The following is a 20,720-nucleotide window of genomic DNA, read 5'->3' as shown; positions in this document are numbered from 1 at the left end:
CTTGAGGACCACTTCTTGCCGCTTGGATGAAGACTTCTCCCGGCTTCGTTGAGGACTTCTTGCCACTTGGATGAAGACTTCTCCCGGCTTCGTTGAGGATGGATGTCCGGTCTTCAATAAGTGGATCTTCGGGGGTTAGTGAAAGGTTTTTTTAAGGGTTTATTGGGTGGGTTTTATTTTTAGCTTAGGATTTGGGCAAAGAAAAAGAGCTAAATGCCCTTTTAAGGGCAATGCCCATCCAAATGCCCTTTTCAGTGCAATGAGGAGCTTAGGTTTTTTAGATAGGATTTTATTTGGGGGATTTGGTTGTGTGGGTGGTGGGTTTTACTGTTGGGGGGTTGTTTGTATTTTTTTTTACAGGTAAAAGAGCTGATTTCTTTGGGGCAATGCCCCGCAAAAGGCCCTTTTAAGGGCTATTGGCAGTTTAGTTTAGGCTAGGGTTTTTTTTTTTTAGGGGGGGGGGGCTTTTTTATTTTGATAGGGCTATTAGATTATGTGTAATTAGGTTAAATATTTGATAATTTCTTTTTTATTTTGTGTAATTTAGTGTTTATTTTTTTTGTAATTTAGTTAATTGTATTTAATTAATGTAATTGGTTTAATTGTAGTGTAATGTTAGGTGTTAGTGTAAGACAGGTTAGGTTTTATTTTACAGATACATTTGTATTTATTTTAACTAGGTAGCTAGTAAATAGTTAATAACTATTTACTAACTAGTCTACCTAGTTAAAATAAATACAAACTTGCCTGTGAAATAAAAATAAAACCTAAGCTAGCTACAATGTAACTATTAGTTATATTGCAGCTAGCTTAGGGTTTATTTTACAGGTAAGTATTTAGTTTTAGAATTATTATTAGAATTATTTAGTTAATGATAGTAATTTTTATTTAGATTTATTTTAATTATATTTAAGTTAGGGGTGTTAGGGTTAGACTTAGGGTTAGGTTTAAGGGTTAATAACTTTAGTATAGTGGCAGCGGTGACGTTGGGGCGGCAGATTAGGGGTTAATAATATTTAACTAGTGTTTGCGATGCAGGAGTGCAGCGATTTAGGGGTTAATATGTTTATTATAGTGGAGGCGATGTCCGGAGCCGCAGATTAGGGGTTAATAATTTAATTTAGTGTTTGCGATGCAGGAGGGCCTCGGTTTAGGGGTTAAAAGGTAGTTTATGGGTGTTAGTGTACTTTGTAACACTTTAGTTATGAGGTTTATGCTACAGATTTGTAACGTAAAACCCATAACTACTGACTTTAGATGGAGGTACGAATCTTGACGGTATAGGGTGTACCGCTCACTTTTTGGCCTCCCAGGCAAAATTTGTAATACCGGCACTATGGAAGTCCCACTGATAAAGGACTTTTTTAAAGGTGCGGCAGTTTCTTTGCTTTAAGGCCAAAAAATTGTGCGGTACAGCTATACCTGCAAAACTCGTAATAGCAGCGGTAGTGAAAAAGCAGCGTTATGAGGCTTTTTCACTCATAACTCAAAACTCGTAATCTAGCCGTATGTCTTTAACCCCATTAGTCATTAACCCAAAAATGTCATGCTGTACAAATTAGAACATGATTTTTTGCACTAGAATATCCCTTTAAAGGGACATTAAGCACTAAATAAATGCTATATACAATGGCATATTAAAAACATAAAGACTAGCCTATTGTAAGATGGGGACCGATTTATCAAGTGTCTGTCCGACATGATCCGCTCAGTGGATCATGTTCGACAGACATCGCAGCGTGCTGACAGCATATGCTGTGGGCATTTAACATTGCACAAACAGTTCTGGTGAACTGCTTGTACAATGCCACCCCCTGCAGATTCGAAGTGTGTGTCAATCAACCTGATATCAGGCGGATTGATGTCTGCAGCCTCAGAGGCAGCAGACAAGTTAAGGAGCAGCGGTTTTAAGACCGCTGCTCCTTAACTGCTATAATTAGATTAGGCTTAGGAGCGAGTAACCTTCCCACTCCAAGAAAAAGCAAAGCTAATAAATGTGAAGTACCAAGTAACTATGATTAACAATCACATCTAAACAGCAAAATCAAACAGGAACATACATGGTCGTCATTTCATGAGAGTACTGGCAGTTCTTTCCGGTTGGTCCTTTTGCTGTCAGTTCAGCTGTGAATCATATGCACTTTAGGAATTTAAATAACTGTACTTGGTTAAAAGAAAATTCAACAACAACAAAAGTAAACTCCATAAGAACACACCTGAAATAGTCATCTTATATATAAGGCAAATTGTTCCAGTAATGTCACGTAAATGATGCGTTTATTAATTTTATTTTCTGTCAGTTCCTCTGAATGGGACAAGGTGGACCCCAAAGTAAAGGCTGATCTTAACCTGCAGTGCGATGATGGGGAAGCTTGGTAAGTTCTCTTACTGCAAAGAAGAATTGCTCACGTACATACTTGCAAACCAGTAAATACTTTAGGGGTTGGCAAATACTGTATATTTCAAATTTAGAAGTTATCACAATGTTGAGGCGTTACCACTTTTGTGGGTATTTGTATATAAATATATAAATTAATTAAGTTCTTACTCTCTGGCTACCAGGGGATGTTGTGATATACATACAGTAGAATGTACCAGGTCTGGAAAGGTTTATCTAACAATCAGTAATAGGTCAAATGTATAAGGGAGCTTTACAATAAGTAGGGTACCTATTGTTATTTAAATAAGGACACAAGAAAATGCACGTCCTTGTAAAGATACATTATATAATATTGTTCACTTAAATGACCCTGACATTTGTATTTCTCCAACATAGGTGTGTCCGGTCCACGGCGTCATCCTTACTTGTGGGATATTCTCTTCCCCAACAGGAAATGGCAAAGAGCCCAGCAAAGCTGGTCACATGATCCCTCCTAGGCTCCGCCTTCCCCAGTCATTCTCTTTGCCGTTGTACAGGCAACATCTCCACGGAGATGGCTTAGAGTTTTTTAGTGTTTAACTGTAGTTTTTATTATTCAATCAAGAGTTTGTTATTTTAAAATAGTGCTGGTATGTACTATTTACTCTGAAACAGAAAAGAGATGAAGATTTCTGTTTGTAAGAGGAAAATGATTTTAGCAACCGTTACTAAAATCGATGGCTGTTTCCACACAGGACTGTTGAGAGGAATTAACTTCAGTTGGGGGAACAGTAAGCAGACTTTTGCTGCTTGAGGTATGACACATTCTAACAAGACGATGTAATGCTGGAAGCTGTCATTTTCCCTATGGGATCCGGTAAGCCATTTTTATTACAGAAAGAAAAAAAGGGCTTCACAAGGGTTTTTTAAGACTGTAGACATTTTCTGGGCTAAATCGATTTATATATAAACATATTTTATACTCCATAGCCTTGAGGAATTATTTTAATCTTGGGAATTATGTAAAATAACCGGCAGGCACTGTATTGGACACCTTATTCTCTAGGGGCTTTCCCTAATCATAGGCAGAGTCTCATTTTCGCGCCTCTATTGCGCACTTGTTTTTGAGAAGCATGACATGCAGATGCATGTGTGAGGAGCTCTGATACATAGAAAAGACTTTCTGAAGGCGTCATTTGGTATCGTATTCCCCTTTGGGCTTGGTTGGGTCTCAGCAAAGCAGATACCAGGGACTGTAAAGGGGTTAAATATAAAAACGGCTCCGGTTCCGTTATTTTAAGGGTTAAAGCTTCCAAATTTGGTGTGCAATACTTTTCAGGCTTTAAGACACTGTGGTGAAATTTTGGTGAATTTTGAACAATTCCTTCATACTTTTTCGCAATTGCAGTAATAAAGTGTGTTCAGTTTAAAATTTAAAGTGACAGTAACGGTTTTATTTTAAAACGTTTTTTGTACTTTGTTATCAAGTTTTTGCCTGTTTAACATGTCTGAACTACCAGATAGACTGTGTTCTGAATGTGGGGAAGCCAAGGTTCCTTCTCATTTAAATAGATGTGATTTATGTGACACAAAATTTAGAGAAAATGATGCCCAAGATGATTCCTCAAGTGAGGGGAGTAAGCATGGTACTGCATCATCCCCTCCTTCGTCTACACCAGTCTTGCCCACACAGGAGGCCCCTAGTACATCTAGCGCGCCAATACTCCTTACTATGCAACAATTAACGGCTGTAATGGATAATTCTATCAAAAACATTTTAGCCAAAATGCCCACTTATCAGCGAAAGCGCGACTGCTCTGTTTTAGAAAATACTGAAGAGCATGAGGACGCTGATGATATTGGTTCTGAAGGGCCCCTACACCAGTCTGAGGTGGCCAGGGAGGTTTTGTCTGAGGGAGAAATTTCAGATTCAGGGAAAATTTCTCAACAAGCTGAACCTGCATTTAAATTTAAATTGGAACATCTCCGCGCTCTGCTTAAGGAGGTGTTATCCACTCTGGATGATTGTGAGAATTTGGTCATTCCAGAGAAACTATGTAAAATGGACAAGTTCCTAGAGGTCCCGGGGCCCCCCGAAGCTTTTCCTATACCCAAGCGGGTGGCGGACATTGTAAATAAAGAATGGGAAAGGCCCGGTATACCTTTCGTCCCTCCCCCCATATTTAAAAAATTGTTTCCTATGATCGACCCCAGAAAGGACTTATGGCAGACAGTCCCCAAGGTCGAGGGGGCGGTTTCTACTCTAAACAAACGCACCACTATACCCATAGAAGATAGTTGTGCTTTCAAAGATCCTATGGATAAAAAATTAGAAGGTTTGCTTAAAAAGATGTTTGTTCAGCAAGGTTACCTTCTACAACCAATTTCATGCATTGTTCCTGTCACTACAGCAGCGTGTTTCTGGTTCGATGAGCTAGAAAAGGCGCTCAATAATAATTCTCCTTCTTATGAGGAGATTATGGACAGAGTTCATGCTCTCAAATTGGCTAATTCTTTCACCCTAGACGCCACTTTGCAATTGGCTAGGTTAGCGGCGAAAAATTCTGGTTTTGCTATTGTGGCGCAGAGCGCTTTGGTTAAAATCTTGGTCAGCGGATGCGTCTTCCAAGAACCAATTGCTTAATATTCCTTTCAAGGGGAAAACGCTGTTTGGCCCTGACTTGAAAGAGATTATATCTGATATCACTGGGGGCAAGGGCCACGCCCTTCCTCAGGATAGGTCTTTCAAGGCCAAAAATAAACCTAATTTTCGTCCCTTTCGCAGAAACGGACCAGCCCCAAGTGCTACGTCCTCTAAGCAAGAGGGTAATACTTCTCAAGCCAAGCCAGCCTGGAGACCAATGCAAGGCTGGAACAAAGGAAAGCAGGCCAAGAAACCTGCCACTGCTACCAAGACAGCATGAGATGTTGGCCCCCGATCCGGGACCGGATCTGGTGGGGGGCAGACTCTCTCTCTTCGCTCAGGCTTGGGCAAGAGATGTTCTGGATCCTTGGGCACTAGAAATAGTCTCCCAAGGTTATCTTCTGGAATTCAAGGGGCTTCCCCCAAGGGGGAGGTTCCACAGGTCTCAATTGTCTTCAGACCACATAAAAAGACAGGCATTCTTACATTGTGTAGAAGACCTGTTAAAAATGGGAGTGATTCATCCTGTTCCTTTAGGAGAACAAGGGATGGGGTTCTACTCCAATCTGTTCGTAGTTCCCAAAAAAGAGGGAACATTCAGACCAATCTTAGATCTCAAGATCCTAAACAAGTTTCTCAAGGTTCCATCGTTCAAAATGGAAACCATTCGAACAATTCTTCCTTCCATCCAGGAAGGTCAATTCATGACCACGGTGGATTTAAAGGATGCGTATCTACATATTCCTATCCACAAGGAACATCATCGGTTCCTAAGGTTCGCATTCCTGGACAAGCATTACCAGTTTGTGGCACTTCCGTTCGGATTAGCCACTGCTCCAAGGATTTTCACAAAGGTACTAGGGTCCCTTCTAGCGGTGCTAAGACCAAGGGGCATTGCAGTAGTACCTTACTTGGACGACATTCTGATTCAAGCGTCGTCCCTTCCTCAAGCAAAGGCTCACACGGACATTGTCCTGGCCTTTCTCAGATCTCACGGGTGGAAAGTGAACGTAGAAAAAAGTTCTCTATCTCCGTCAACAAGGGTTCCCTTCTTGGGAACAATAATAGACTCTTTAGAAATGAGGATTTTTCTGACAGAGGCCAGAAAATCAAAACTTCTAAACTCTTGTCAAATACTTCATTCTGTTCCTCTTCCTTCCATAGCGCAGTGCATGGAAGTAATAGGTTTGATGGTAGCGGCAATGGACATAGTTCCTTTTGCGCGAATTCATCTAAGACCATTACAACTGTGCATGCTCAGTCAGTGGAATGGGGACTATACAGACTTGTCTCCGACGATACAAGTAGATCAGAGGACCAGAGATTCACTCCGTTGGTGGCTGTCCCTGGACAACCTGTCACAGGGGATGAGCTTCCGCAGACCAGAGTGGGTCATTGTCACGACCGACGCCAGTCTGGTGGGCTGGGGCGCGGTCTGGGGACCCCTGAAAGCTCAGGGTCTTTGGTCTCGGGAAGAATCTCTTCTCCCGATAAATATTCTGGAACTGAGAGCGATATTCAATGCTCTCAAGGCTTGGCCTCAGCTAGCAAAGGCCAAGTTCATACGGTTTCAATCAGACAACATGACGACTGTTGCGTACATCAACCATCAAGGGGGAACAAGGAGTTCCCTGGCGATGGAAGAAGTGACCAAAATCATTCAATGGGCGGAGTCTCACTCCTGCCACTTGTCTGCAATCCACATCCCAGGAGTGGAAAATTGGGAAGCGGATTTTCTGAGTCGTCAGACATTTCATCCGGGGGAGTGGGAACTCCATCCGGAAATCTTTGCCCAAATTACTCAATTGTGGGGCATTCCAGACATGGATCTGATGGCCTCTCATCAGAACTTCAAGGTTCCTTGCTACGGGTCCAGATCCAGGGATCCCAAGGCGACTCTAGTAGATGCACTAGTAGCACCTTGGACCTTCAAACTAGCTTATGTATTCCCGCCGTTTCCTCTCATCCCCAGGCTGGTAGCCAGGATCAATCAGGAGAGGGCATCGGTGATCTTGATAGCTCCTGCGTGGCCACGCAGGACTTGGTATGCAGACCTGGTGAATATGTCATCGGTTCCACCATGGAAGCTACCTTTGAGACGAGACCTTCTTGTTCAAGGTCCGTTCGAACATCCGAATCTGGTCTCACTCCAACTGACTGCTTGGAGATTGAACGCTTGATCTTATCAAAGCGAGGGTTCTCAGATTCTGTCATTGATACTCTTGTTCAGGCCAGAAAGCCTGTAACTAGAAAAATTTACCACAAAATATGGAAAAAATATATCTGTTGGTGTGAATCTAAAGGATTCCCTTGGGACAAGGTAAAAATTCCTAAGATTCTATCCTTTCTTCAAGAAGGTTTGGAGAAAGGATTATCTGCAAGTTCCTTGAAGGGACAGATTTCTGCCTTGTCTGTGTTACTTCACAAAAAGCTGGCAGCTGTGCCAGATGTTCAAGCCTTTGTTCAGGCTCTGGTTAGAATCAAGCCTGTTTACAAACCTTTGACTCCTCCTTGGAGTCTCAATTTAGTTCTTTCAGTTCTTCAGGGGGTTCCGTTTGAACCCTTACATTCCGTTGATATTAAGTTATTATCCTGGAAAGTTTTGTTTTTGGTTGCAATTTCTTCTGCTAGAAGAGTTTCAGAATTATCTGCTCTGCAGTGTTCTCCTCCTTATCTGGTGTTCCATGCAGATAAGGTGGTTTTACGTACTAAACCTGGTTTTCTTCCGAAAGTTGTTTCTAACAAAAACATTAACCAGGAGATAGTCGTGCCTTCTTTGTGTCCGAATCCAGTTTCAAAGAAGGAACGTTTGTTGCACAATTTGGATGTTGTTCATGCTCTAAAATTCTATTTAGATGCTACAAAGGATTTTAGACAAACATCTTCCTTGTTTGTTGTTTATTCTGGTAAAAGGAGAGGTCAAAAAGCAACTTCTACCTCTCTCTCTTTTTGGATTAAAAGCATCATCAGATTGGCTTATGAGACTGCCGGACGGCAGCCTCCTGAAAGAATCACAGCTCATTCCACTAGGGCTGTGGCTTCCACATGGGCCTTCAAGAACGAGGCTTCTGTTGATCAGATATGTAAGGCAGCGACTTGGTCTTCACTGCACACTTTTACTAAATTTTACAAGTTTGATACTTTTGCTTCTTCTGAGGCTATTTTTGGGAGAAAGGTTTTGCAAGCCGTGGTGCCTTCCATCTAGGTGACCTGATTTGCTCCCTCCCTTCATCCGTGTCCTAAAGCTTTGGTATTGGTTCCCACAAGTAAGGATGACGCCGTGGACCGGACACACCTATGTTGGAGAAAACAGAATTTATGTTTACCTGATAAATTACTTTCTCCAACGGTGTGTCCGGTCCACGGCCCGCCCTGGTTTTTTAATCAGGTCTGATAATTTATTTTCTTTAACTACAGTCACCACGGTATCATATGGTTTCTCCTATGCAAATATTCCTCCTTTACGTCGGTCGAATGACTGGGGAAGGCGGAGCCTAGGAGGGATCATGTGACCAGCTTTGCTGGGCTCTTTGCCATTTCCTGTTGGGGAAGAGAATATCCCACAAGTAAGGATGACGCCGTGGACCGGACACACCGTTGGAGAAAGTAATTTATCAGGTAAACATAAATTCTGTTTTTTATAAGTATCTTTACTTCATTTAAAAAAGCTGTATTGAACATTAAAAAAAACACTGAATTAAAAATTAAAGGGACATAACACCCAATTTCTTTCATGTATTTGGCAAGAGTCCATAAGCTAGTGACGTATGGGATATACAATCCTACCAGGAGGGGCAAAGTTTCCCAAACCTCAAAATGCCTATAAATACACCCCTCACCACACCCACAATTCAGTTTTACAAACTTTGCCTCCTATGGAGGTGGTGAAGTAAGTTTGTGCTAAGATTTCTACGTTGATATGCGCTTCTCAGCATTTTGAAGCCCGATTCCTCTCAGAGTAAAGCAAATGTCAGAGGGATGTTAAGGGAGTATCATCTATTGAATGCAATGATTTTCCTAATGGGGATCTATTTCATAGGTTCTCTGTTATCGGTCATAGAGATTCATCTCCTACCTCCCTTTTCAGATTGACGATATACTCTCATATACAATTACCTCTACTGTTAACTGTTTGAGTACTGGTTTGGCTATCTGCTATATGTGGATGGGTGTTTTTCGGTAAGTATGTTTTTTATTACTTAAGACACCCCAGCTATGGTTTGGCACTTTATGCATTTATATAAAGTTCTAAATATATGTATTGTACTTATTTCTTTCATGTAATTAGCAAGAGTCCATGAGCTAGTGACGTATGGGCTATACATTCCTACCAGGAGGGGCAAAGTTTCCCAAACCTTAAAATGCCTATAAATACACCCCTCACCACACCCACAAATCAGTTTTACAAACTTTGCCTCCTATGGAGGTGGTGAAGTAAGTTTGTGCTAGATTCTACGTTGATATGCGCTCCGCAGCAGGTTGGAGCCCGGTTTTCCTCTCAGCGTGCAGTGAATGTCAGAGGGATGTGAGGAGAGTATTGCCTATTTGAATGCAATGATCTCCTTCTACGGGGTCTATTTCATAGGTTCTCTGTTATCGGTCGTAGAGATTCATCTCTTACCTCCCTTTTCAGATCGACGATATACTCTTATATATACCATTACCTCTGCTGATTTTCGTTTCAGTACTGGTTTGGCTTTCTACAAACATGTAGATGAGTGTCCTGGGGTAAGTAAATCTTATTTTCTGTGACACTCTAAGCTATGGTTGGGCACTTTTTTATAAAGTTCTAAATATATGTATTCAAACATTTATTTGCCTTGACTCAGGATGTTCAACATTCCTTATTTTCAGACAGTCAGTTTCATATTTGGGATAATGCATTTGAATCAATTATTTTTTTCTTACCTTAAAAAATTTTGACTTTTTTTCCTGTGCGCTGTTAGGCTCGCGGGGGCTGAAAATGCTTCATTTTATTACGTCATTCTGGCGCGGACTTTTTTGGCGCAAAAAATCTTATCTGTTTCCGGCGTCATACGTGTCGCCAGGAAGTTGCGTCATTTTTTTTACGTTCTTTTGCGCCAAAAATGTCGGCGTTCCGGATGTGGCGTCATTTTTTGCGCCAAAAGCATTTAGCCGCCAAATAATGTGGGCGTCTTATTTTGGCGCTAAAAAATATGGGCGTCGCTTTTGTCTCCACATTATTTAAGTCTCATTTTTCATTGCTTCTGGTTGCTAGAAGCTTGTTCCTTGGCATTTTTTCCCATTCCTGAAACTGTCATTTAAGGAATTTGATCAATTTTGCTTTTTATGTTGTTTTTTCTCTTACATATTGCAAGATGTCTCACGTTGCATCTGAGTCAGAAGATACTTCAGGAAAATCGCTGTCTGGTGCTGGAACTACCAAAGCTAAGTGTATCTGCTGTAAACTTTTGGTAGCTGTTCCTCCAGCTGTTGTTTGTACTAATTGTCATGACAAACTCGTTAATGCAGATAATATTTCCTTTAGTAATGTACCATTACCTGTTGCAGTTCCATCAACATCTAATATTCAGAGTGTTCCTGATAACATAAGAGATTTTGTTTCTGAATCCATCAAGAAGGCTATGTCTGTTATTCCTCCTTCTAGTAAACATAAAAAATCTTTTAAAACTTCTCTTTATCCAGATGAATTTTTAAATGAACATCATCATTCTGATTCTAATGACTCTTCTAGTTCAGAGGATTCTGTCTCAGAGGTTGATGCTGATAAATCTTCATATTTATTTAAAATGGAATTTATTCGTTCTTTACTTAAAGAAGTACTAATTGCTTTAGAAATTGAGGATTCTGGTCCTCTTGATACTAAATCTAAACGTTTAGATAAGGTCTTTAAATCTCCTGTGGTTATTCCAGAAGTTTTTCCTGTTCCTGGTGCTATTTCTGAAGTAATTTCCAGAGAATGGAATAATTTGGGTAATTCATTTACTCCTTCTAAACGTTTTAAGCAATTATATCCTGTGCCGTCTGATAGATTAGAATTTTGGGACAAAATCCCTAAAGTTGATGGGGCTATTTCTACCCTTGCTAAACGTACTACTATTCCTACGTCAGATGGTACTTCGTTTAAGGATCCTTTAGATAGGAAAATTGAATCCTTTCTAAGAAAAGCTTATCTGTGTTCAGGTAATCTTCTTAGACCTGCTATATCATTGGCTGATGTTGCTGCAGCTTCAACTTTTTGGTTGGAAACTTTAGCGCAACAAGTAACAGATCATGATTCTCATAATATTATTATTCTTCTGCAACATGCTAATAATTTTATCTGTGATGCCATTTTTGATATTATCAGAGTTGATGTCAGGTTTATGTCTCTAGCTATTTTAGCTAGAAGAGCTTTATGGCTTAAAACTTGGAATGCTGATATGTCTTCTAAATCGACTCTACTTTCCATTTCTTTCCAGGGTAACAAATTATTTGGTTCTCAGTTGGATTCTATTATCTCAACTGTTACTGGTGGGAAAGGAACTTTTTTACCACAGGATAAAAGATCTAAGGGTAAAAACAGGGCTAATAATCGTTTTCGTTCCTTTTGTTTCAACAAAGAACAAAAGCCTGATCCTTCTTCCTCAGGAGCAGTTTCTGTTTGGAAACCATCTCCAGTCTGGAATAAATCCAAGCCTTCTAGAAAAGCAAAGCCAGCTTCTAAGTCCACATGAAGGTGCGGCCCTCATTCCAGCCCAGCTGGTAGGGGGCAGGTTACGTTTTTTCAAAGAAATTTGGATCAATTCTGTTCACAATCTTTGGATTCAGAACATCGTTTCAGAAGGGTACAGAATTGGTTTCAAGATAAGACCTCCTGCAAAGAGATTTTTTCTTTCCCGTGTCCCAGTAAACCCAGCGAAAGCTCAAGCATTTCTGAAATGTGTTTCAGATCTAGAGTTGGCTGGAGTAATTATGCCAGTTCCAGTTCTGGAACAGGGGCTGGGGTTTTATTCGAATCTCTTCATTGTACCAAAGAAGGAGAATTCCTTCAGACCAGTTCTGGATCTAAAAATATTGAATCGTTATGTAAGGATACCAACATTCAAAATGGTAACTGTAAGGACTATCTTGCCTTTTGTTCAGCAAGGGCATTATATGTCCACGATAGATTTACAGGATGCATATCTGCATATTCCGATTCATCCAGATCACTATCAGTTCCTGAGATTCTCTTTCCTGGACAAGCATTACCAGTTTGTGGCTCTGCCGTTTGGCCTAGCTACAGCCCCAAGAATTTTTACAAAGGTTCTCGGTGCCCTTCTGTCTGTAATCAGAGAACAGGGTATTGTGGTATTTCCTTATTTGGACGATATCTTGGTACTTGCTCAGTCTTTACATTTTGCAGAATCTCATACGAATCGACTTGTGTTGTTTCTTCAAGATCATGGTTGGAGGATCAATTTACTAAAAAGTTCATTGATTCCTCAGACAAGGGTAACCTTTTTGGGTTTCCAGATAGATTCAGTGTCCATGACTCTGTCTTTGACAGAAAAGAGACGTCTAAAATTGATTTCAGCTTGTCGAAACCTTCAGTCACAATCATTCCCTTCGGTAGCCTTATGCATGGAAATTCTAGGTCTTATGACTGCTGCATCGGACGCGATCCCCTTTGCTCGTTTTCACATGCGGCCTCTTCAGCTCTGTATGCTGAATCAATGGTGCAGGGATTACACAAAGATATCTCAATTAATATCTTTAAAACCGATTGTACGACACTCATTCAGGGGGCTTCTTTTGTTCTTCCGACCTGGACTGTAATTTCAACAGATGCAAGTCTTACAGGTTGGGGAGCTGTGTGGGGGTCTCTGACGGCACAAGGAGTTTGGGAATCTCAGGAGGTGAGATTACCGATCAATATTTTGGAACTCCGTGCAATTTTCAGAGCTCTTCAGTCTTGGCCTCTTCTGAAGAGAGAATCGTTCATTTGTTTTCAGACAGACAATGTCACAACTGTGGCATACATCAATCATCAAGGAGGGACTCACAGTCCTCTGGCTATAAAGAAGTATCTCAAATTCTGGTTTGGGTGGAATACAGCTCCTGTCTAATCTCTGCGGTTCATATTCCAGGAATAGACAATTGAGAAGCGGATTATCTCAGTCGCCAAACGTTGCATCCGGGCGAATGGTCTCTTCACCCAGAGGTATTTCTTCAGATTGTTCAAATGTGGGAACTTCCAGAAATAGATCTGATGGCTTCTCATCTAAACAAAAAACTTCCCAGGTATCTGTCCAGATCCCGGGATCCTCAGGTGGAGGCAGTGGATGCATTATCACTTCCTTGGAAGTATCATCCTGCCTATATCTTTCTGCCTCTAGTTCTTCTTCCAAGAGTAATCTCCAAGATTCTGAAGGAATGCTCGTTTGTTCTGCTGGTAGCTCCGGCATGGCCTCACAGGTTTTGGTATGCAGATCTTGTCCGGATGGCCTCTTGTCAACCGTGGACTCTTCCGTTAAGACCAGACCTTCTGTCACAAGGTCCTTTTTTCCATCAGGATCTCAAATCCTTAAATTTAAAGGTATGGAGATTGAACGCTTGATTCTTGGTCAAAGAGGTTTCTCTGACTCTGTGATTAATACTATGTTACAGGCTCGTAAATCTGTATCTAGAGAGATATATTATAGAGTCTGGAAGACTTATATTTCTTGGTGTCTTTCTCATCATTTTTCCTGGCATTCTTTTAGAATTTTACAGTTTCTTCAGGATGGTTTAGATAAAGGTTTGTCCGCAAGTTCCTTGAAAGGTAAAATCTCTGCTCTTTCTGTTCTTTTTCACAGAAAGATTGCTAATCTTCCTGATATTCATTGTTTTGTACAAGCCTTGGTTCATATAAAACCTGTCATTAAGTCAATTTCTCCTCCTTGGAGTTTGAATTTGATTCTGGGGGCTCTTCAAGCTCCTCCGTTTGAACCTATGCATTCTTTGGACATTAAATTACTTTCTTGGAAAGTTTTGTTCCTTTTGGCCATCTCTTCTGCAAGAAGAGTCTCTGAATTATCTGCTCTTTCTTGTGAGTCTCCTTTTCTGATTTTTCATCAGGATAAGGCGGTGTTGCGAACTTCTTTTGAATTTTTGCCTAAGGTTGTGAATTCCAACAACATTAGTAGAGAAATTCTGGTTCCTTCATTATGTCCTAATCCTAAGAATTCTAAGGAGAAATCGTTGCATTCTTTGGATGTTGTTAGAGCTTTGAAATATTATGTTGAAGCTACTAAGTCTTTCCGAAAGACTTCTAGTCTATTTGTTATCTTTTCCGGTTCTAGAAGAGGCCAGAAAGCTTCTGCCATTTCTTTGGCATCTTGGTTGAAATCTTTAATTCATCATGCTTATGTCGAGTCGGGTAAAACTCCGCCTCAAAGGATTACAGCTCATTCTACTAGGTCAGTTTCTACTTCCTGGGCGTTTAGGAATGAAGCTTCGGTTGATCAGATTTGCAAAGCAGCAACTTGGTCTTCTTTGCATACTTTTACTAAATTCTACCATTTTTATGTGTTTTCTTCTTCTGAAGCAGTTTTTGGTAGAAAAGTACTTCAGGCAGCGGTTTCAGTTTGAATCTTCTGCTCTTTTTTTCAATAAACTTTATTTTGGGTGTGGATTATTTTCAGCAGGAATTGGCTGTCTTTATTTTATCCCTCCCTCTCTAGTGACTCTTGCGTGGAAAGATCCACATCTTGGGTAGTCATTATCCCATACGTCACTAGCTCATGGACTCTTGCTAATTACATGAAAGAAAACATAATTTATGTTAGAACTTACCTGATAAATTCATTTCTTTCATATTAGCAAGAGTCCATGAGGCCCACCCTTTTTTGTGGTGGTTATGATTTTTTGTATAAAGCACAATTATTCCAATTCCTTATTTTTTTTATGCTTTCGCACTTTTTTCTTATCACCCCACTTCTTGGCTATTCGTTAAACTGATTTGTGGGTGTGGTGAGGGGTGTATTTATAGACATTTTAAGGTTTGGGAAACTTTGCCCCTCCTGGTAGGAATGTATATCCCATACGTCACTAGCTCATGGACTCTTGCTAATATGAAAGAAATGAATTTATCAGGTAAGTTCTAACATAAATTATGTTATTTGCCATGAGTCAGGTTCATGAATTTCCTTGTGCAGACTGTCAGTTTCATATTTGGGGAAAATAAACATATTAAGAAATATTTTTCTCCAACATTGGTGTGTCCGGTCCACGGCATCATCCTTACTTGTGGGAATATCTCTTCCCCAACAGGAAATGGCAAAGAGTCCCAGCAAAGCTGGCCATATAGTCCCTCCTAGGCTCCGCCCACCCCAGTCATTCTCTTTGCCGTTGCACAGGCAACATCTCCACGGAGATGGTTAAGAGTATGTGGTGTTTAGTTGTAGTTTTTTTATTCTACTATCAAGATTTTGTTATTTTAAAATAGTGCTGGTATGTACTATTTACTCTGAAACAGAAAAAGATGAAGAATTCTGTTTGTAAGAGGAAGATGATTTTAGCAGACAGTAACTAAAATCGGTTGCTGTTTCCACACAGGACTGTTGAGATGAAGTAACTTCAGTTGGGGGAAACAGTTAGCAGACTTTTTCTGCTTAAGGTATGACTAGCCATATTTCAAACAAGACTGTGTAATGCTGGAAGGCTGTCATTTCCCTTCATGGGGACCGGTAAGCCATTTTTCTTAGTTTCAAGCAGAATAAAGGGCTTAATATGGGCTATAAAACTGGCAGACACTTTTATTGAGCAAATCGATTACTTTATTTGGGCATTGTATACATGTTTATGCTGGTAATTCACACTTATAAACTTGGGGAACGTTTTTTAACGTCAGGCACTATGTTAGACACCTTTTCCTGTCAGGAAGGGCCTTCCCAGTTGTAGGCTGAGCCTCATTTTCGCGCCATTATTGCGCAGTTGTTTTTTGAGAGCTAGACATGCAGATGCATGTGTGAGGACCTGAAAGTGTTTGGAAAAGCTTCTAGAAGGCGTCATTTGGTATCGTATTCCCCTCTGGACTTGGTAAAATCGCAGCAAAGGCTGTAGCTGGGACTGTATAGGGGTTAAATCTGTAACCGGCTCCGGTTTAGTTATTTTAAAGGGACACTGTACCCAAAAATTTTCTTTCGTGATTCAGATTGAGCATGACATTTTAAGCAACTTTCTAATTTACTCCTATTATCAAATTTTCTTCATTCTCTTGGTATCTTTATTTGAAATGCAAGAATTTAAGTTTAGATGCCGGCCCATTTTTGTGAACAACCTGGGTTGTCCTTGCTGATTGGTGGATAAATTCATCCACCAATAAAAAAGTGCTCTCCAGAGTACTGAAACCAAAAAAAAAGCTTAGATGCCTTCTTTTTCAAATAATGATAGCAAGAGAACGAAGAAAAATTGATAATAGGAGTAAATTAGAAAGTTGCTTAAAATTGCATGCTCTTTCTGAATTACAAAAGAAAAAATTTGGGTTCAGTGTCCCTTTAAGGGTTAAAGCTCTGAAAATTGGTGTGCAATACTTTTAATGCTTTATGACACTGTGGTGAAATTTTGGTAAATTTTGAACAATTCCTTCATATTTTTTCACATATTCAGTAATAAAGTGTGCTCTGTTTAAAATTTAAAGAAACAGTAACGGTTTTCTTTTAAAACGGTTTTTGTGCTTTATTGACAAGTTTAAGCCTGTTTAACATGTCTGTACCTTCAGATAAGTTATGTTCTATATGTATGAAGCTCAATGTGTCTCCCCCTTCAAAATTGTGTGATAATTGTGCCATAGCGTCCAAACAATGTAAGGACAGTACTGTCACAGATAATGCCCAAGATGATTCATCAGATGAAGGGAGTAGACATGGTTCTACATCATCTCCTTCTGTGTCTATACCAGTTTTGCCCACGCAGGAGGCCCCTAGTACTTCTAGCGCGCCAATGCTTATTACCATGCAACAATTGACGGCTGTAATGGATAACACCATAGCAAATATTTTATCCAAAATGCCTGCATATCAGAGAAAGCGCGATAGCTCTGTTTTAAACACTGAAGAGCAGGAGGGCGCTGATGATAATTGCTCTGTCATACCCTCACACCAATCTGAAGGGGCCATGAGGGAGGTTTTGTCAGATGGGGAAATTTCAGATTCAGGGAAAATTTCTCAACAGGCTGAACCTGATGTTGTGACATTTAAATTTAAATTAGAACATCTCCGCGCGCTGCTTAAGGAGGTGTTATCTACTCTGGATGATTGTGACAACTTGGTCATTCCAGAGAAATTATGTAAGATGGACAAGTTCCTAGAGGTTCCGGTGCACCCCGACGCTTTTCCTATACCCAAGCGGGTGGCGAACATAGTGAATAAGGAGTGGGAGAAGCCCGGCATACCTTTTGTTCCCCCTCCTATATTTAAGAAATTATTTCCTATGGTCGACCCCAGAAAGGACTTATGGCAGACAGTCCCTAAGGTCGAGGGGGCAGTTTCTACTCTAAACAAGCGCACCACTATTCCTATCGAGGATAATTGTGCTTTCAAAGATCCTATGGATAAAAAATTGGAAGGTTTGCTTAAAAAGATTTTTGTACAGCAAGGTTACCTTCTACAACCCATTTCGTGCATTGTTCCTGTCACTACAGCAGCGTGGTTCTGGTTCGAGGAACTAGAAAAGTCGCTCAGTAGAGAGACTCCATATGAGGAGGTTATGGACAGAGTTCACGCACTTAAGATGGCTAACTCTTTTATTTTAGATGCCGCTTTGCAATTAGCTAGATTAGCGGCGAAAAATTCAGGGTTTGCAATTGTGGCGCGCAGAGCGCTTTGGCTAAAGTCTTGGTCAGCGGATGTATCATCCAAGACAAAATTGCTTAACATCCCCTTCAAGGGTAAAACTCTCTTTGGGCCAGAATTGAAAGAGATTATCTCTGACATCACTGGGGGAAAGGGCCACGCCCTCCCACAAGATAGGCCTTTCAAAGCCAAGAATAAGGCTAATTTTCGTTCCTTTCGTAATTTCAAGAATGGACCGGCCTCTAATTCTGCATCCTCTAAGCAAGAGGGTAATTCCTCACAGTCCAAACCAGCCTGGAAGCCGATGCAAGGCTGGAACAAGGGTAAGCAGGCCAAGAAGCCTGCTGCTGCTAACAAAACAGCATGAAGGAGTAGCCCCCGATCCGGGACCGGATCTAGTGGGGGGCAGACTCTCTCTCTTTGCTCAGGCTTGGGCAAGAGATGTTCAGGATCCCTGGACGCTAGAAATAGTTGCTCAGGGTTATCTTCTGGAATTCAAGGAACTACCCCCAAGGGGAAGGTTCCACATGTCTCTCTTATCCTCAAACCAAATAAAGAGACAGGCGTTCTTACATTGTGTAGAAGACCTGTTAAAAATGGGAGTGATACACCCTGTTCCAATGACGGAACAAGGAATGGGATTTTACTCAAATCTGTTCGTAGTTCCCAAAAAAGAGGGAACCTTCAGACCAATTCTGGATTTAAAGATCCTAAACAAATTTCTCAGGGTACCATCATTCAAAATGGAAACTATTCGAACGATTCTACCCACTATCCAGGAAGGTCAATTTATGACTACCGTGGATCTAAAGGATGCGTACCTACATATCCCTATCCACAAAGAACATCATCAGTTCCTAAGGTTCGCCTTTCTGGACAAACATTACCAGTTTGTGGCCCTTCCATTCGGATTAGCCACTGCTCCAAGAATTTTCACAAAGGTACTCGGGTCCCTTCTAGCGGTTCTAAGACCGAGGGGCATTGCAGTAGTACCATACTTGGACGACATTCTAATACAAGCGTCGTCCCTTTCAAAAGCAAAGGCTCATACAGACATCGTCCTGGCCTTTCTCAGATCTCATGGATGGAAGGTGAACATAGAAAAAAGTTCTCTGTCTCCGTCAATGAGAGTTCCCTTCTTGGGAACAATAATAGATTCCTTAGAAATGAGGATTTTTCTGACAGAGGTCAGAAAGTCAAAACTTCTAAGCGCTTGTCAAGTTCTTCATTCTGTTCCACGTCCTTCCATAGCTCAGTGCATGGAAGTAGTAGGGCTGATGGTTGCAGCAATGGACATAGTTCCTTTTGCGCGAATTCATCTAAGACCATTACAACTGTGCGTGCTAAAACAGTGGAATGGGGACTATACAGACTTGTCTCCAGTGATTCAAGTAGATCAGAAGACCAGAGATTCACTCCGTTGGTGGCTAACTCTGGACCACCTATCCCAGGGAATGAGCTTCCGCAGACCAGAGTGGGTCATTGTCACGACCGACGCCAGTCTAGTGGGCTGGGGCGCGGTCTGGGAATCCCTGAAAGCTCAGGGACTATGGTCTCGGGAAGAGTCTCTTCTCCCGATAAACATTCTGGAACTAAGAGCGATATTCAATGCTCTCAGGGCTTGGCCTCAGCTGGCAAAGGCCAGATTCATAAGATTCCAATCAGACAACATGACGACTGTTGCGTATATCAATCATCAGGGGGGAGCAAGGAGTTCCCTGGCGATGAAAGAGGTGACCAAAATAATACTATGGGCGGAGAATCACTCCTGCCACCTATCTGCGATCCATATCCCAGGTGTGGAAAACTGGGAAGCGGATTATCTGAGTCGTCAGACTTTCCATCCGGGGGAGTGGGAACTCCACCCGGAGATCTTTGCCCAGTTGATCCAATTATGGGGCATTCCAGACATGGATCTGATGGCGTCTCGTCAGAATTTCAAGGTTCCTTGCTACGGGTCCAGATCCAGGGATCCCAAGGCGACTCTAGTGGATGCACTAGTAGCGCCTTGGACCTTCAACCTAGCTTATGTGTTTCCACCGTTTCCTCTCATTCCCAGGCTAGTAGCCAGGATCAAGCAGGAGAGGGCCTCTGTGATTTTGATAGCTCCTGCGTGGCCACGCAGGACTTGGTATGCAGACCTGGTGAATATGTCATCGGTTCCACCATGGAAGCTACCTTTGAGACAGGATCTTCTTGTTCAGGGTCCATTCGAACATCCAAATCTGGTCTCCCTCCAATTGACGGCTTGGAGATTGAACGCTTGATTCTATCAAAGCGTGGGTTTTCAGATTCTGTGATAGATACTCTGGTTCAAGCCAGATAACCGGTAACTAGAAAGATTTACCATAAAATATGGAAAAGATATATCGACTGGTGTGAATCCAAGGGATTCCCATGGAATAAGATAAAGATTCCTAAGATTCTTTCCTTTCTGCAAGAAGGTTTGGATAAAGGATTATCTGCGAGTTCTCTAAAGGGACAGATTTCTGCTTTATCTGTCATACTACACAAACGACTGGCAGCTGTGCCAGATGTTCAAGCATTTGTTCAGGCTCTGGTCAGGATCAAGCCTGTTTACAGACCTTTGACTCCTCCCTGGAGTTTAAATCTAGTTCTTTCAGTTCTTCAAGGGGTTCTGTTTGAACCTCTACATTCCATAGATATTAAGTTGTTATCTTGGAAAGTTTTGTTTTTGGTTGCTATTTCTTCTGCTAGAAGAGTTTCAGAGTTATCTGCTCTGCAGTGTTCTCCCCCCTATCTGGTGTTCCATACAGATAAGGTGGTTCTGCGTACTAAGCCTGGTTTTCTTCCAAAGGTTGTTTCCAACAAAAATATTAACCAGGAGATAGTTGTACCTTCTTTGTGTCCGAATCCAGTTTCAAAGAAGGAACGTTTGTTACACAATTTGGACGTAGTCCGTGCTCTAAAATTCTAT

The 20,720-nt window shown here is 41.2% G+C and overlaps 1 protein-coding gene across 2 annotated transcripts in view; it reads left to right on the top strand.

Annotated features, from left to right (window-relative positions):
- The window catches only part of LOC128658089 (calpain-8-like), a 314,417-nt gene that overhangs the window by 159,765 nt on the left and 133,932 nt on the right, over window positions 1-20,720 (top strand). For both annotated transcript variants that reach the window (XM_053712543.1, XM_053712542.1), the window contains exon 8: window positions 2,301-2,375. In XM_053712543.1, the coding sequence (XP_053568518.1) occupies window positions 2,301-2,375 (75 nt within the window). The remainder of the gene's footprint in view (window positions 1-2,300; window positions 2,376-20,720) is intronic.

Source organism: Bombina bombina, chromosome 4 (assembly GCF_027579735.1).
Source record: "Bombina bombina isolate aBomBom1 chromosome 4, aBomBom1.pri, whole genome shotgun sequence".
Taxonomy (NCBI): Eukaryota; Metazoa; Chordata; class Amphibia; order Anura; family Bombinatoridae; genus Bombina; species Bombina bombina.
The sequence above is the reverse complement of the archived record's forward strand: the minus strand, read 5'-3'. Positions and strand labels throughout refer to the sequence as shown.